We start from the raw sequence: 18,472 nt of genomic DNA on the forward strand, positions 1-18,472 counted from the left end.
TTACAGGCCTATCTTCTTCTTTAGTCTCTCCTTGAAGCCAGCAGAACAAACTACACAGATAATCATCTTAATTCTCACATTAGAACAAACTTGACTTTGCAACAAGTTTCTCTGATATAGCACTGCTTTCAAACAGATAATCTCCATAAAAGGTTAACTGCCCATTTATTAAAAAGACTGCCATGAGAGCATATTTCAGAACTAGTACCTCATTAGATAACAAGTGGCCTCTAGTGAAAATGTGCAGAAAAACAGGTGTAAAAGAATTGTTTCACCCAGGGACTGTGCCAAGCCATTTTAGTACCCAAGGCAAGAATGTAAAATTGTGCCCTACTGTTAGTGCAAATGCATCAGGAATACATAGCTGTATCTGAATAAATCAGATTATTAATAAAACGGCATCGTTTTAAGTTATATCTCATATTGTGAATACCTTCACAACGAGTTGCCATGATATTGCACTACTTCGAATAAGTAACGCTTCACCTAAGGAGAAGACTAATGTTACTTATTCTCAGATGGATACCACCACCCAGACGGCACCGTTTCAGGGCTATTTGGCCCTTCTTCGGTGGGTGGGTAGGTACCCGAGTGATGCAATGATGGCAAAACAGTTATGAAGTATAACTCCACAATATGAGAGATGCCTGATGGTGTATCATGTATTTAGACTCAAGCGTTTAGGGCATAAGCCTCAAGCTATGAAGGAGTCTAGACTATGTATAAATATAAATATATTTATAGACTCCTTCATAGCTTGAGGCTTATGCCCTAAACGCTTGAGTCTAAATACATGATACACCATCAGGCATCTCTCATATTGTGGAGTTATACTTCATAACTGTTTTGCCATCATTGCATCACTCGGGTACCTACCCACCCACCGAAGAAGGGCCAAATAGCCCTGAAACGGTGCCGTCTGGGTGGTGGTATCCATCTGAGAATAAGTAACATTAGTCTTCTCCTTAGGTGAGGCGTTACTTATTCGAAGTAGTGCAATATCATGGCAACTCGTTGTGAAGGTATTCACAATATGAGATATAACTTAAAACGATGCCTTTTTATTAATAATCTGATTTATTCAGATACAGCTATGTATTCCTGATGCATTTGCACTATATTTATACATATAGTGTAGACTCCTTCATAGCTTGAGGCTTATGCCCTAAACGCTTGAGCCCTACTGTTAATAATGGCAACATTAGCAATTATTTAATCTTTCTTTTGGCGTCCCTTTCAGCTTTTAAGCTGAGGCAAGAATCTTGTTCGCCTCATCCTCGGCACGCTCTTGGTTCCACCTTTTGCCTGTACTCAAAAGCAGTTTTTAAACTTGTAATATAGCTAAGGCTATCTGTTGAAAGTAGAGCAATATCAGGGCAACTTGTTTCAGAGACAAGTTTGTTCTGCTATGGGAATTAAGACAATTGCATTATCGATGCAGTCTGAATCCTGCTTCTTGTAAAAACAGATGAAAGGACTAGGTAGTTGTTACAAATGCTACAGATGTAATTAAGTTCAGTTGGTTCTGCTTAATATTTGTTTCAATAAATATTACTCAATTCCCAAGGGTGCCAGATTTTAAAGAGTTTACTGTATTTAACTGAAACACACACACACACACACAATTTTGTAGTAGGCAGTGTGTTATAATCGCATACGCTGCCTACTGCAAAATGCGGGGGCTCTTACTTATCATTCCCCTTTGATAAAACTAATAAGGTGACTCAAGATGGGTCAGTCGTGTTCTACATAATATTGAATGAGTGGGGGGGGGGGGAAGTAAAATAAGTTAGTCTTACACATATGGAATTTTTACTTATTTTCCACTATCCTAGAGGATGTTTGACAGTGACTGTTATAGTGGCTGTCAGTTGAAGCTTCCAAGTGAAAAAAAAAACTGATTTAAGTTTTAAAAAACATTCACATTTAATGTTTCTTTTAAAAAATTAAAATAATAATGATACATTTACTTACTACAAATGTGCCTATTTCAAGTCGCTCCATTTCATAATGCCGAGGTCTGTGTTCTTTGGCATCAACCTTTCCAATTCTGAATGGAGGCAACCCAGTATCTAGAAAAATGCTTTTGTTAGGGTAAATATTTTCTTATTTTTCTAGAAAAGCTAAGTGAAATTCCAACAAAAAGTAGCAAAAACAATTATTCTACCATACAAAGATTTAATAAAGTTTCTGGCAAATTAATTCTAGACTTCCTTTATGTCTGATGCAGGGCCCAGAATGGAACAGAGCTCACTGTAACACTGTTCCACTTTGTCCTAAACATCAGTAATATCATGTATACTTGATTAATAAAATATTTTATTTTTAATAATTAACATTCTGTTTCATGAAATTTTCCATTTCAAGCTGTTGGTGCAACTTGAAATGGAAAATGTTAAGCATACAGCTGATTTTTCCGCAGTTACACAAACCTAAACTTCTGGAAGCTCTCCTCAGTCTTTAGTCATATCCTATGTGTATTATGTGACCACCATGCATAGGTGCAGTCACCAGTGGGGTGGTGGTGGGTGGGGGGGGGGTTAAGGGACCTGAACTCTCCCAAGAATTGTTTTTTGTTTTTTAATTGAAACGTTGTGCCAGTGGCAAAACTACCATAGTACTGGGTCTACCACCATAGGAGTTGGGGGAGGGAGTGATCAGATAGTTTACAATGTTAAAGATTATGTGGGACATAGAAGCTATAGTTTTACCTGTGTGTCATGTATTGATGCTAGTAAAAGCTACCAATGTGGAATGTACAAAACCTGTCCCCACCACTGTGGGCAGTATTGGATTCAGGGGAGGCCCTAAGGTCCAGAGATGTGCAAATGTATCCCCAATTAACAAAGGGGAGGGGATACAAAGATGACATAATTCAGACCTGTTAACTTCTGTTCCAGGGAATCACTGGATAAAGTTGTAATGCAACACCATCTAGACAGGAATGCAATTATATTGCATTCACAGCATGGATTTGTTAAGGGACAAACTTTCCTTCTCTTGTTGCAAAAGTGGGTAGTTTGAATAAATTCAAGGAAGAACTGGACAAATTATTGGAGGGGATGGACAGGTGATGTGGGAAGGTTTTTTTTTTTTTTTTTTTTTTTTTTAAACTCTGATGCATTATAAGCTCTTTATCTTGCATCCTATGCCATTACTACTAATCATTGTCTGCCTAAACAGGGTATAAAAGAACCAAGTGCACAACATGGCAGAATTAGTTGGTCTCATGCAGTGATTGCACGGTTCCCCACCTCCTAGAAACTCAGAAACAAAGTTAGGGTTATTTATAAAAGTCTGAAATTCTGCCCAGATACAATAGGAGGGAGTATATGATGTGAGCCTTGTAAATTAATTCAGCCACAGAGAAATTGTGCAAGGCAGAACTGCTGGGAGTCATCATGGAACAAGTAAATATATGAGCTGTGTTAGGGTAACTAAGAGTAAGAACAGGTGCGTGTATACTTGCATGTACACCAATGCTAGGAGTACAGTAAATAAATTTGAAGTACTGGTCAAGACATCAAAGGTGGATATCGTTGGGATATCAGAGATGTGGTGCCACACAGATATAAGGAATGAATGATTGGATTTGGTGAGTACAATGTGTACAGAAAGGATAGACAGCACAGGAAGGGAATAGGGATTATGGTGTTAGTTAAGAAACAAAATCTAAGGAAGTGCATCCAGTTGACACAGATGGACAGTGCAATGTTGAGTCAGTTTGGTGTGACATAAGCACTGGGAAAACAAAAATGAGAGTAGTGTGTTATAGGCCTAATGACTCTGATGAGTACAAATGAACAACTGTATAGAGAAATAGAGTGAGCCAATAAATCAGAATGTCTTATAATTGGGGATTTTAACTTTCCAGATATTGACTGTAATTTGTGGATTGGTTACTAGCAAGACTTCTTCCTTGGTTATTGGATAACTGTTTTCTACAGCAGCATGTTTGAGAGGCAACCAGAGGGAGCAATACTTGATGTAATTATCAGAAGTGATTATTCATGCATCAAGAATCTGTGGGATTTAATTAAAGGAGTAAAGGGAAGGGTTTTTGCTTTTGTAAAGGTGACTGCAATGGTTACAGACAGTTTTTAAATTCTATATAGTGGGGCTAACTGATGATGTTAACAGCAAATTCTAAATGAAAAGCATTCAAGGAATTAATCTTGAAAGCTACTAGGATTTTCATACCAACTAAGAAAACTGTTCAAAGTTGAGGCCTAAACTCTAGGGTCAATTCCATGTCAAGTGGCCTAGGGGTCCCTGCTCAACCATCTTCATTTTGTCGAAACTTGGTATGGATGTTTAAACAGGTTTCAAATGAAGCTGTGCAAAATTTCAGTTCAAAATATAGTATGCTTGAGGCACTAGCAACTTTTTTGTGGAGGCCACTTGTGTTATGCAGAGCAAATCACAAAAAATTTTCAAAGTTTTGTGTTACTGTTGCACAATGGTGAGAGATAGTGCTCTGAAACCTGAAAACCTCTGAAACGGTATACTTAGTTAACTTCTGAAAGAGAATGCAAAACCTTTGGTGTCCAGGCTCAAAAACCTTCACATTTTTTACAATGTGGTCTAAAACTGGCACCAAAAATTTGTTGCAACAAATTTAAGGGTAAATTATGCTTAACTAACTTAGTAGGCTATTTTGACAAAGAGAGAGAGAAGTAGAAAGGAATCACTAAGAAAGAGAGGAATGATGATATTCAGCTCATGACCCTGGGTGTGCCAAGCCCATACTCACCAGATGTAAGTCCCTTGGGGGGGGGGGGATGATTCCATGTCGTGTGACCTAATTTTGAAGATGGTTCCTGCTCGACCATCTTCAATTTTGTAGAAACTTGGTATAGATGTTTAAACATGTTTCCAAAAAAGCTGTGCAAAAATTCAGTTCAAAATATAGTATGCTTGAGGCACCAGCACCTTTTTTTTTGGAGGCTTGTGTTATGCAGAGCAAATCACAAATTTTCAAAGTTGTGTTACTGTTGCACAACATTGAGAGGTAGTGCTCTGAAACTTGGTATACCTAGTTAACTTTTGGCAGAGAATGCAAAATGTTTGGTGTCCAGGCTCAAAAACCTTCACATTTTTTACAATGCAGTCTAAAACTGGCGCCAAAAAATTTGTCACGACAAATTTAAGTAAGACTTTTGAAAGTCATAACTTTGAAATAAAAAACCTTTGGTACCTTCTTCTTTGGGCATTCCATTTAACATCTGCATGAATTCAGCCTAACTAAATATGAACTTTTATACTTGTTTGCTGGCTGAGATATTTTCCTTCAAAGATAGACTCAAAATTTGACCTATCTTTAGGGGCAAATATCTTAATGTGGGACACCTTCAATTCTCTCATTTTTGCCACCATTGGAAAGATCAGGTTATAAGCAACAAGAATCATGGTTTTCCAGTTTTGTATCTTGCTACTTAAGGCCTAAAAAATGGCCTTAACCATTTTATATTTTCCACATAATATTTGCATACTTATTTGATGAAGTTTCACATCCCAGTAAGGACAGAACTATTGCATTTACAAGAGTGAAATTTTCTGCAATTACTCTGCCCTTTGGTTTAAGGAGAAAGAATATTGCCAATGCACAAAAAGATCTGTATTTTTTTACAATGGGGGTGCAAATGACAAGAAAAGAAATTGTATGGGTTTCTTTAGTGAGTGCAAGTTCCCAAGCCTGAAAAGTGGTCTTTATTCAGGATTCCAAGCATAAAGATGATGTTCTATTGGTTTCTAAGCTTGAAAAAAAAGTTATAACTGCAACAAAATTTATTTAAAACATAATACAGTTTGAAATAAGCAAGTGAATGTGAAGATATTGAATCACTGCTTCCTAATGGACTGGAGAATTTTTCATTGATGGTTGATATTACTAATTCAGGCAAGCTATATTATTGTCCCATTGTTGTTGTTTTTGGAGCTGGAAGATTGGCAAAAATTTGTTGTTCAGGAATCCAGCAGACACCTTGTCAAGCAGGCCAGTGAAATGAGCAAGCTGCTCCATGAGGATGCATGAAACAATACATCATGTTCTTCAAATGAAATTTCACAAATATTTCCAATTAACCAATTATTGTCATAAATACAGGTAATGTATTGGCCAGGTTGTAAATTAACAATTGGCACATATTGAATATTGGTTTCACTAGTCTGATCTACATGAGTTACAAATGATGGTGTGTCATTTGATACTCTGCAAACACAAATATGTCTTGCATCAATAGGAATGAAGTGATGATTTTCTCTTGAAATGGCCTTACTTGCTCAATATCCTCTTTAGAAACAAAACAGAATTTTATTCCAATCACATGCTTGTCACAAAATTCAAACACGTGTCTTGGTGTCAGGATTTGGTTTTCAATTGGGTGTTGAAGACTTGCACATACTGCCAATTGTTTTATTGTTCCACCAATTCCATCACATGGTAGTGCCAAAGAAATTCCATTCAGCACTGATATCAAAATCTTCAAACTTGTGTTCAAGCTTTCAGTCACATGTATTTTTAACCCCAGGGGCTCACATCTGGTGAGTATGGGCTTGGCACACCCAGGGTCCTGAGCTAGATATCATCATTCTTCTCTTTCTTGGTGATTTCCTTCTCCCCCCCCCTCTCTCTCTCTCAGGGTAACTCAGAATTTTTTTTTTTGGCTGGTGTAGCATAAGCCTCAGGCTTCCTTGCACCATATTAAGTAATAATAATAAAAAATCATGGTCTGATCCAGATGAAGTTGATGTTCCTGCTTTTTGGCTGTTAGACTCTTTTAGGCATGATGGGCACAACTTCAAAGCAACTCCAGAACAACATGTATGTATGTATGTACCCTGTTCATGATGGCCCCAGACAACTGTCCATCTCCATCTGGCATCACTGTCCTGATATACAGAACTTAAAGCGGGCTTGACATATGGGTAGTGTGTGTTTGTGAAGTGTGTGGTGTGTATTAGGTCTCTTTGCCACCAGGGAGCAGCCATCACTTGGACAACTGCTGCCCAGTGCTGGTACCCTGGCATGTAGGGCTGGGCCTCTAGTCCAATCTATATATGCATCCACTGAAGGTAGGGCAAAACCAGTGGATACAATAACCCCATACTCAGTTTGCCCAGACCTAAATACCGTATAAAAAAAAGAAGAAAAAAAAAACCCTACTATAACCACCCTCTCCTTGTCAAACTATGGCAAGATAGTTCACCCACAGGAAGAAGTGCAATACCTGTGGGTGAAATCAACTCCAGAATAGTAATTGTAGCTTAACTGGAACATCAGAAGCAAAATCTGTCAGCTTACAGATTTTGTCACTATTGCAGATAGCATGTGCACAAACAGCCATTTTAGTATGGACCCTTGGTTACTACCAGATGTTTTGCATCTCTGATGCATTGATAAAATCAAATGAGTTTCTGGAAATCAGTCATTACCCTTCTTCAAATGTTCCTTGATTTTCATTGAATAGTCAGGATCACTTTCAATAAGTCTTCCCAGTGCATTGTAGATGTGCCTGATGAGGTCAGGGTAGCAGGCAGGCCAATCCATAGAAACAACACCTGAACCTTCCAACATATCATTCACCAGCTGTGACCTACAGATTGAACACTGCTGTCCATCAGAATGAACCCTTTTTGCCTACAGCTATAGCATAACAAAGGACCATGGGTCCAATTCCTGATAATATGGAGGTCTGTATGATCATAGAAACTAATGCCACCAAACTGTGTACACACACACACCTCTGCAGGGTTGGCTTAAGGCATGATCGAGCGGTTCCCCTGAACAGGGCACCAAAATTTACGGGGTGCAAAAGGCTCCAAAAATTCACTGATTTGCTGTAAATTTCAAGTTGGAGAGGGCACACCAAAAAATCTTACACATGGCACTGATAGACCTGGGGCTGTTTCTGCATGACTTTTAGTTTCCTCAGTCACACCACTTTGGGAGCCAACAAGCATCTGACTGCAGTGTGATCCCAATCCAACTTGGAGAGTTGATAGATTTATCCAACTTTCCAAGCGGTAGAGTTGGGTAAATCTATCAGATGCTTCACCATGATAATCAACATGGCGTAGTCCATGAATGAGATTCATCTGAGACATGGCCAATTATTTTACCAAAAACAGTTGAACACCTAAATTTGCACGGTCTGAGGCATGTACTTACTGGAAAACTCAATTTACAACTGCACATTAGTCCATTGGTTAGTGTTGTCATGGCAGCAACAACAGATATCTGTATGATAAAACATCCAACAGATTGTGCAGTGATCCACCAATTGTTTTGATCACTATTTATTTATAGCATTAAGAGTGTCAATACTTAAAAATCTGCAAGGTCAATGCCAGATTTATATCATCTGCCGCCTAGGCATTCATATTTTCAGAAGCTCTAAAAGTAAGGTCACAATGGGTCCTGAACCAACACTACTTGTTTTGTTATTTTTTTTTTTAAACTTTCAAATAGTCAAAAATGAGTGAGCAGGACACCTATTTTGAAGAATTTGATCATCTATTTATTCATTGTTAATTTATACAGTAAACCCTTGATTTAACAGAACCCGATATAACGGACCGGACAAATAACAATACAGTAATGTACATATTAATCTCGACCATTTTTTTTTTTTAGGTTATACAAAACTTCAGTGTTATTATTAATTAAAAATTAGTAATAATTACCTATTTCCATAATTACCTTTTATTTTTATAATCAAATTCAGGAAATTGTTTTTTATTCTTTCTGAAAATGTGTTCAAATAGCTGTTTTCCCAGATTACAGATAAGAGCAGGCGATGACTTGAGAGCTGAAGTGACTCAGGACACTAAACTGCAGGTCTACTGACTCGCTTTGTTTCGGTCTCAGTCTGCTTCAAGCTATTGTGCAGTCAGAGTGTTTCTGATAGTATGAACCAGAGCTATAATGCTCAATACGTTCTATATTGATATCAATATTTGTAAAAGAATAAGAGAAGTTTACCTCAATATGATACGTAGAACACTTCCGTATGATACTCTCCAGAAATTAAAAAGAAAACAATTAAAAATCGAAAATCTGACATTACAGTAAGAAATAATTAACAATAATTAAAAATCAAATGTTGTTAATTATTTCTTACTATAATGTCAGATTTTCGATTTTTTAATTGTTTTCATTTTAATTTCTGGAGAGTATTATTATTATTAATAGCCATATGGTGCAAGGAAGCCTGAGGCTTATGCTGCACCAGGAAAAAAAAAAAAAAGTTCCCCTGAGAGAGAGAGAGAGAGATGATATCCAGCTCAGGATCCTGGGTGTGCCAAGCCCATACTCACCAGATGTGAGCCCCCGGGAAGTGTTCTACATATCATATTGAGGTAAACTTCTCTTATTCTTTTACAGAGTGTTTCTGTGATTTCTGAATTGTGACTTTATTTATTAAATAATTTTTGCAATCCTTACAATTTAAAATGGCATCAAGTGATAGAGTTAAAAAAAAGCATGTGAACTTAAATGTGGCACAGAAATTAGAGCAATCAGTAGTACGTTTGTGAAATTTACGGCGTGAAAAAAAACAAACTGTTTCTGATATCTGTAAACCAAAAGCCAAATTGCAAAGTTTTTCTTTAAAATACAGTGTTGATAGCTCTAAATGTGGTTCTACAGAGGGGAGTAGAAAACACATGAAAGTTGCGAAAGATAAAAACTTAGAAGCTGCGTATAAGTGGTATGTTCAACAGAGATTTAGTGGCGTTAATGTACGAAGTTTTGAGTTGAAATCTACATGTGAAACTCTTGGAAAACACATGGGACTTAATGTTAAAGCAAGTGATGGGTGGCTGTCGTTTTAGAAAAAGGCATGGCATTGTGAACAAAAAAACATGTGGTGAATCTTTAAGTGCAGACACTTCAGAAGTTGAGCCATTTAGAAAATTTATAAATAAACTTATTAAATCTAAGGGTCTTATTTTATCACAGGTTTACAATGCCGATGAAACTGGCCTGTTCTATCGTGCTGTTCCTGAAAATACGCTGGCCTACAAACATGAACACACCACTCCTGATCACAAGTTACATAAGGAGCAAATTTCTGCCTTCCTTTGTGCAAATGCTGATGGCTTGCATCGCCCAAAGTCCATGCAAGTAGGGAAATCAAAGAAACCTCGCAATCTTAAAGGTTTCTTTATGAAACAGTTGCCTGTTATTTACACCAGCTCAAAGAATGCGTGGTTTGTTGTTGTTATTTGGTTTTTAGGAGCATTAGCAACTAAGGCCATATTGCTCCGGGAATATGCGGTGGTCATTCCCTGACCTTTCTGCTTCCTCCGTATTTGGTGGTGACGGGCTCGAACCCCGGTCTAATCAAGAAGCGTGTGCTTCTCACTGCTGCTCCTTCCACCCTGGCTACGGAGGCGCCCTATGCGTGGTTTACTTCAGAGGTTTTTTTTTTTTTGACTGGTTCTTCAACCACTTTGTCCCTGATGTGAGGCGCTTCCAGACAGATGTTCTGAAATTTTCCTTCGATAAAGTAAAGGAATTGTTGCTTCTTGACAATGCCCCTGCTCATCCTAGTGCTGAGAAGTTAGTAAGGATGGCGGAATTAAAATGTCTTTTTTTTTGCCTCCTAACACAACTTCAGTTATTCAGCCAATGAAAAAGACCAAGGAATAATTGCGACCTGCAAGAGGCTGTGTAAGAAGAACTTTTTATAGGAAGTAATGGTTGTGTTGGAGGATGAAGAAGATGCAGAAGAAGACACAAGAGGAGCCAGGACACTTTAGAATCTATGAGCCTACAACGTTAAGTCTGTGCTCTTTAACTTTGCAGCTGCTTGGAAGGAGATGAAGACTACGACTTTGACAAATGGTTGGAAGAAGTTTTTGTACAATATTAACCAGATTTGGAAGGATTTGAAGCAAATGACTTTCGGCACACCCTTGTAAATGCTGGCAACCGGAAAACAACTGAAGGTGATGTTCTGAAATGGCTTGAAAATGATAAAGGTGATCCTGGCTACCAAGTCCTCACTGAAGAAGAAATTGTGGACGAGGTTCAATATGGCAAGAGCGGAAGAAGACGACATTGAGGAAGAGCAAATTATACCAGCACGGCCTACACTGTCTGAAGTGAGAAATCTCACAGACATCGCCATCCACTACATAGGGACATCTTCTGACCCTGAAATTGTTCCTTACTATGAACATTTTTGGCAGTTCAGGGCGATCATTATTAAGAAAAAACAGAGTGGCAAACAACTGAAGCTGGACGCTTTCTTTAAGCAAACTTCACCGACTCCCACTCCTATTTCACCTCCAACTGCTTGTACATCTCAACCGTCTACAAGCAAACAGATGACACTAGTACCTCCATTTGTGGTGCCTCCGTAGCCAGGTGGGCAGGAGCAGCAGTGCTTAACACACGCTTCTTGATTAGAAAGGGGTTCGAGCCCGTGACCACCAAATATGGAGGATGCGGAAAAGTCAGGGAATGACTACCCATATCCCCAGAGCAATATGGCCTTAGTTGCTAATGCTCCTAAAAACCAAATAACAAACAAGCAAATCTGTGAACATATCAGAAGAATCTGAAGCTGAGGATTCCCCTTCAGCTCCAGATACTGAATAACGACCACTGTGATTTAATGGACTTTTGGCATCAACAGACACCCCTTCACCCCTATTAGTCCGTTAAATCGAGGGTTTACTGTATTTATCAGCTGGTGGAAGGAGGGGTGGGAGGAGGCACAAAAATTCTTGGTTATACTAACAATTAACTATATTCTTAAGCTCTCAAATACTGATGGACAATACTCCCCACACCAAATAGAAAAGGCTTGGATTTGAATCCTATCAGTGACCAGAGGAACTTTCATTGGCTTTTTCACTCAGTGGCCACATTAGTCTATTCAAGCGCGAACAAAGTGAGTTTTTTTTTTTTTTTTGTTCTCTCAGAAACTTCGGTTTTCATCCAGTAAAACAGCAAACCAACCAGAGAAAATATGCAATTCAGAATACACCAGTGGTTGAGTTGTCCTCGGGTAACCTTAATGATTTTTTTTTTTTTTTTTTAACTTTCCTTGTTGAGTGGAGCTGGCACGTTTTATTCCGAATTGTAATTAGCACTGAAAAGCTGTAATGCAAAGTCCCAGCTGTAATACATTTTAGGAACTTGAGATTACACCATATTGCTCATTATTACGAGGTTCACACTAGTCATAAATCAATGTTTTAGGTAGCGTGTGGATAATGTAAGATTTATTCCAACCAAAATGGCCACTTTATAACAGACAACCATTAACCCCACTTGAGGCCTGCACTTTTTAGCGTAATTTTTTATTGAAATCAGACACCCGGCCTCATGATAGAAACTAATTATTTCTGAAATTTCTACTCAATATACAAAATTGAAACTCTCAATATACATAAACAGAATATTTTTCTTTGATTTCCTACCTTTCAAGTTCAGCAAAAACTATTAATTAACTCAAAAACAGCAAAAATGTACGATCATATTTGCACTTTTATAATTATGAGCGCAAAAACAGTCGGCAAAATTCGTTTGATTTATATAACGCGTCTCTCCATACGTTTGAAATTCGCGCCAGATCGTTTCGCAGCTGGCTAGAACGAATCAACTTACAGAGCCGTAATTGACTTTGAAGCTAAGTCACAGTTACCAAGGTGATTGACGTAGTTTCACGTCAGCGTTACCAAGGTGACTGAAGTAAACTGAAGTTTTCTTTTTTTTTTTTTTTAAATGCGGATTGTGTTATCAGTTTTACGCCAGTTTTTTTTTTTTTTTTTTTACCGTTTCCACTGTGGCTTCCAATAGATGGATTTTCTTGATTTTTGGTTGGTAGGTACAATACATATCGAAGAAAGGAAATACGATGTTGTTATTTTTCAAAAACAATTCGTTGCAATTCTTTCCGTTAGTTTCTTATGCCAAGAAACAGTTGCGTACATATATATTTTTTCTCCCTGTCGGCTACGTCAGTCACCTCAACCGGTGTGACCTTCTGTTTTCTAGTCATACCGACTGGGGCCAGTGTGACTAGAAAACAGAAGGCCAGCTGGAGTTGTGAACATTAAAATCACCAAGGAAAATTACCTCACCGTTAGGAAAGTTGGGCAGGAGAAAGTCAAGTTGCAAAGAGAGAAGTCAAAGAGGTCCAGGTGATTAGTGGAGTTGGAAGAACGGTAGAGACAACAGATGAATTTGACACAATAACGTAGAGAGATTTTAAGCCAGAGAAGATCGAAAAGAGGAGATGCCAAATTACCAAGTCTCTGCCAGGGAATAGCCATGTCATTCTTAAGGTCGCAAGAACAGACATGGAACCTTAATTAATGGGTGGATTTTCATAAAACATTATATCCGGCTCTTTAGTTAATAATTGTCTGAAAAACAGACAATTTTTAATGAAAGAGTAGGAAATTGTAGGACAAACCCTGTTTCGCATTGTGAAAAATGCCTATAAAAATTCCTCGCGTGGACGGGATTCGAACTCAGGTCTTTTCCACCCATGTGGGGAAGGACAGTAATTATACCAACTGTGCCACCCATGAGGGCACAAAAGCAATGAACACATATTTGTACAGACATAATGAATGATAAACTTTGTGAATCAGCCAAGGGAATATCGGAACGGACATATGCACAAGTACCACCTTTGTTGAGGTGAAAGGAATCATGCAGTGAATAATTTGGCAACTGAGATGAGCAGTATTTGAATCAACCGGTAACTGAGATTCGATCAAAAGAAGTGCACGGGGTTTGTCAGACTGCAAGTGGAGATGGACATCGTTGAGATTAGAATTGAGACCACGTATATTTGTGAAATGAACTAGCAAGTGTTTGGGAGGTTTAGATCTTTTCGCGGATAAGCTTACTCTATTAGTTTGAGAATTCATGGTGAATTCAATATTAAGAAAAAGTGGGGGGGGGGATATGCTGTATGAAGTAATGAAATTTTTTGATATGGCGTACACATGGTAAGAATATACCCAGATTCTCGACATAACGTGGCCTCGACAATGCCATCCGCATACGCTACTTGGACTTCCTCCAGTCACTATCTGGCAGAGTAGAGGTAACAAGATTAAACACTAGCTGATCAGGAAGCCTCCTAGAGTTACCAATAGGTTCGGTCCGTGTACTAACTAGCGGCCGGCCTGGGAACACCGTTTTAGAGCTGTACCCTCGAAACGTAAGGAAGATTGAATCTCGCCATGATGTTCATCAAAATCTCAAAAGTCATCAGTCATACTGCATTATGGAAGAGACGTTTTAAACTGACTAGCTCTATATGGGCTTATGTCACAAAATCTCACACCAAAGAAAAGTCCGCCATCTGGCTTACTGTTACCACATAAACCAAATCAAAAACATTCAATAAATGTAATATGGTTTAATGTTAATTATAGTGGTTATTGTTAACTTACCTACAGAAGTTGTACTGTCTACTGGCTCAGTATTTCCATTACTTCCGTTAGAGTTGAGTAATGTGCTAATAGGTCGTGGCGAGGATTCACTTTGACTTTCCGATTTTTTTTCGATTACGGTTGTTACTTTTGGGTCGCCCTTGTCGTCTGGATTCTGCTGATGTTTTTCTTGCAGCAATTCGCGAACAGTTTTTCCGGTGTAATTCGATTTCGAGATCCCTTCTGTAGAATAAGTGACACTGGTTGACTGGCATGCCTTAGGCACGGCTGAAGTAACCCTATTTTTTTCCAAAATAGATACGCACGGATGGAACAAAGTTAAAGATGGCTTGCTGTACTTTAAATTAGTTGCTGTATTAATTGGTTTGCTAAAAGATGGTATCGTAGATGCGCAGATTGGCCCATTTGCAGTTGATACGGTAAAATCTAAAGTTGCAGGAAGGAGAGAATGTGTCAGATGAATATATTGAGATCGGTTGTCTTGCCTCAGTGGAGTAGCTGGTTTTAGTAATGGAGGTAACGTTAGAGGCAATTTAATCGTATGCATATTTGGAGGCAATAGTTTGGAATTCGGTGGATTATCCACTTTTACAATACGGGCAACAGGAGACGACTCTTGCGGAGCAATACGTCCAGTGGACATTGCAGGAGCAGCAGCAACAAGTGGCAAATGTTCGGGAGTTGCTGATTTGTCTTTGTGGAAATAATTTCTCAGGCAATTAAGTTCTGTTTTCTCTGCAGTAGACAGTGATTGATATATTTCACTATTCGGCAAATATACAGATGGTTTTGATGAGAACGTAGTAGAAAACGATGGCAGATTTATTGGAACAGCAGTCTTCAGCGATTTATTTCCTAACATCGGGAGTGAATTTATTGGTGCTTGGGATCTTGTGGCAATCATGGTGTCCGGTATCGAATAGGGGGCAAACTGCTGCAAGTTAGGGCAAAAAGTGGCTCTTGGAGCGGGCATATTTTGTGCAGTTGGCACATACAAAGATAACGGATTCATGTACGAAAATCTATTTCGCTCGATAGATTTATCATTGGTTGGCCACTGATAGTTTCGATCTACATTAAACCAATCATACATGGAACTATCGCTCGATGGCGGTGCTGCAGTAGGCAGCATACATTCATTGCTAGTCTGGCGTTCACCTTCTTGCCCTGGTAGTTGCCAAAAAGTATAGGATTCATTATACATATCAGAAAAGTCAGGAACATAATCAGAATATTCTCCATTATATCCTGAGGAATTCGAACTGGAAGGAAAAGATGGCAAATCTCCAACAGAATTTTGTAATTCGCTACTACAATCACTGAAATTAGAAAAGATTTCTTGTTCAGCTACTGAACCAAGCTGTTCTTCTGACATTCTACGGATGTTATCTGGCATACGCGTTTCTCTGAATCCTAATAATTCGTCTATGGGCATAGATGCACGTGATTCTGGAGGAATAACGTTTGGATTTTCAATACTGGTCAAGCGAGGAGAGTAATCATCACGCGAACTTGAGTTTTCGCTGCTTTGCTGAGAAAACTGAACAGAATCCTCAGATGTATTTAGACATTCTTTTTCATTACTGGTGTGGAGATTTGATTTTTTAATCCCATTTTGATTGGAAATACTACTTATTTTCTCGAAGGAAACCTTTTTGGAACTTTCATTACTATCTCCCATTGTATAGTAAATCTGTAATAAAAGAAGAAAAAGGTAAGTATTAAAAGTCACACTTCTAGATTTCATCAAAATCATAAGATCATTTAGATGTTATTAATCTAAATTTATATGGATTCAAATAACTCTGATAACATTGCTTTGAATGTCACAAATTTATTCAAGAGGGCACACCAAGTTTCATGGGACAAGATTGGAAAGGTATGTTGGCTGTTCCATTGTTCAAGCAAAAACCTCACTCTACTCATCCAGATATGGCCGGTCAAGTTAATTTTGGGTCGAACTTTGGCTTAATATCCAAGTTCAACGAACTCATTGCTATAACATTGCTAAACCCGCTATAAAAATCAAAACTTGAAGGTACAATATTAGGTTGACCGTTGTGAAAGAACAAATTCATAAGGGACAATTAGTTTTGTCTATGAAAAGGAGATCTCAATGGTTTTATAGGATAACAGTACAGAAAGGACTTCAAGAATTCTCAGTACAGGCGGGCCTCGATTAACGCCATTAATTCATTGCGCAAAACGGAAACGCGTTAATCGAATATCATAACCAATAGGAAAAATTATAATTGGTCCTTGACCTTCTGGAATGTCCATAAAGAATTTTAAAAATACCTTTTAAATAACTTATATATTGTAAAAGATAATGAAAATAATTATGGAATTAAATGTTTATTGCATAAAACAGCGGTTCTTAAACTGTGCGCCGCGGAATATTTTAAATTTTCGAGGGAAACACAGCGATACTCGACATCTGTCGGACACCGCGCGAACTACTAGCTCGAGGTAGTTCACAGTTTCAGCATTTCTTATTAAGTTGTTTGGACCTAACTACTAAACGAAACTGTTAGGCATTTCTTTTGGTCTGGGTGCGCCTTGAAAAAAATTACTAAGACATCAAAGGCGCCGTGAACCTCTGACATAAAATACACAATGAAGAAATTACTGTTGCGGAAATATTTGAACAGTGTTGACTTTCTCTTTTCATCAATCAATTTCCGATAGCCGACAACAATCTTCTCTGGGCCCTGGCAAAATAAATATCGCGGAGAACATCAATCCTTTTGTTTGAGGTTTATGCGATACGAAAGATTTCATCTAATTCGTTATCGCCTTCGCGGTAACATTTTCACCTGGCTCATTTAAAAATTTGAATTTTTAAATGCAAGTCTGTATTGACTTTATTAGCAGGAGACAAACACGTCTTCTTCCGATGGTTGATGGAACACACCGAGGCGGGCAGCAGGCAAACGTTTGTTTATTGACCGTACGACTCGCGGTAAGCTTAACGCGCGATTCAAATCGTTTTCAACTATCGCATAAAAAAAAAAGATCGCGTTAACTGGAAATTTGCATCGTGTAAAGTGGTATCATTTTTCAAATAGCGTTAACTGAATATCGCGTTAATCGAACTCGCGTTATGCGAGGCCTAGCTGTATTGTAATTTGTGAAAAGATGAATGTGGTTGTATAGACATTGTAAAAGGAGGAGACAGTAAAGAGCATTCTTTTGGGAATACCTTGGTCCGGCACTGGCAATTGATTAAAGTTATTTCGTTGCAGTACGGTAGTTTAATTTCATAACGAATAAAATCGAGATCATATATACACTCGTAAGTATGCAGAACAAATATTTCAAATATAATGCATTAAATCAATTAGTGAATGACAATTGCATGTCAAATTCTAAAGTGGCTTCCTCCCGGCAAACAAAAGGAACCAAACTGCTCTCGAGTTCTTCATAAACGACTTTGGTGACGTCACTTCTGGTATGAGAGAAGTTAATGCAATATGACAATTATGACAGTAAAAACATATCATACCCATTCGACTTTAATTCAGAATAAACATTTCACACGACTTGCTTGTTGATTTATAGGTTACCGTTTCCTCCATTTAGTTTGTAGTAAGATGGTGCAAATCTCAAAAACTCATCCTGTGTGATAATGCAATTATTATTCACACTGAAATTAAAGCATGGAAAATATTCGCAATGGGTTAGGCAAATTAGCAAACAAACAAAAAAAAAAAAAAAAAAAGCTCTATGTGGGATATTGCCTTCATTTATCCAGTTAAAAGAAAAACTATGGATTAAAGCAATAGCCGATCATTAAAATTTAACTTTTTCCCTAAAAATCCTTTTCATCTATATCTTAACACAGGAAGTGACATGAAGAATTTAAAAACGTATATAAAGTTTTCTGTGACCTCTTTCTCTACAGGTAATGGATCTGACTAACTTCACTAATATTGGTGTTCCCCAAGATCCAATTCGTTCTCCCACACTTTTAATATTGTATATTAATGACCATCTGCCACTGACTGGAAATCCTATCCGTAATTTTTCGATGACAGTACATTGT

The 18,472-nt window shown here is 38.0% G+C and overlaps 1 protein-coding gene across 1 annotated transcript in view; it reads right to left on the minus strand.

Annotated features, from left to right (window-relative positions):
* Positions 1 to 16,108, minus strand: part of LOC150084994 (uncharacterized) — a 61,155-nt gene extending 45,047 nt beyond the window's left edge. Inside the window, exons 1-2 of the mRNA XM_090376428.1 lie at positions 14,428 to 16,108; positions 1,975 to 2,072 (exon numbers count right to left, since the gene is read on the minus strand). Coding sequence (XP_090232554.1) covers positions 1,975 to 2,072; positions 14,428 to 16,108 — 1,779 coding nt within the window. The remainder of the gene's footprint in view (positions 1 to 1,974; positions 2,073 to 14,427) is intronic.
* Positions 16,109 to 18,472: the final 2,364 nt, after the last annotated feature.

This window comes from Mastigoproctus giganteus, chromosome 6 (genome assembly GCF_048544385.1).
Source record: "Mastigoproctus giganteus isolate SK-2022 chromosome 6, ASM4854438v1, whole genome shotgun sequence".
Taxonomy (NCBI): domain Eukaryota; kingdom Metazoa; phylum Arthropoda; class Arachnida; order Uropygi; family Thelyphonidae; genus Mastigoproctus; species Mastigoproctus giganteus.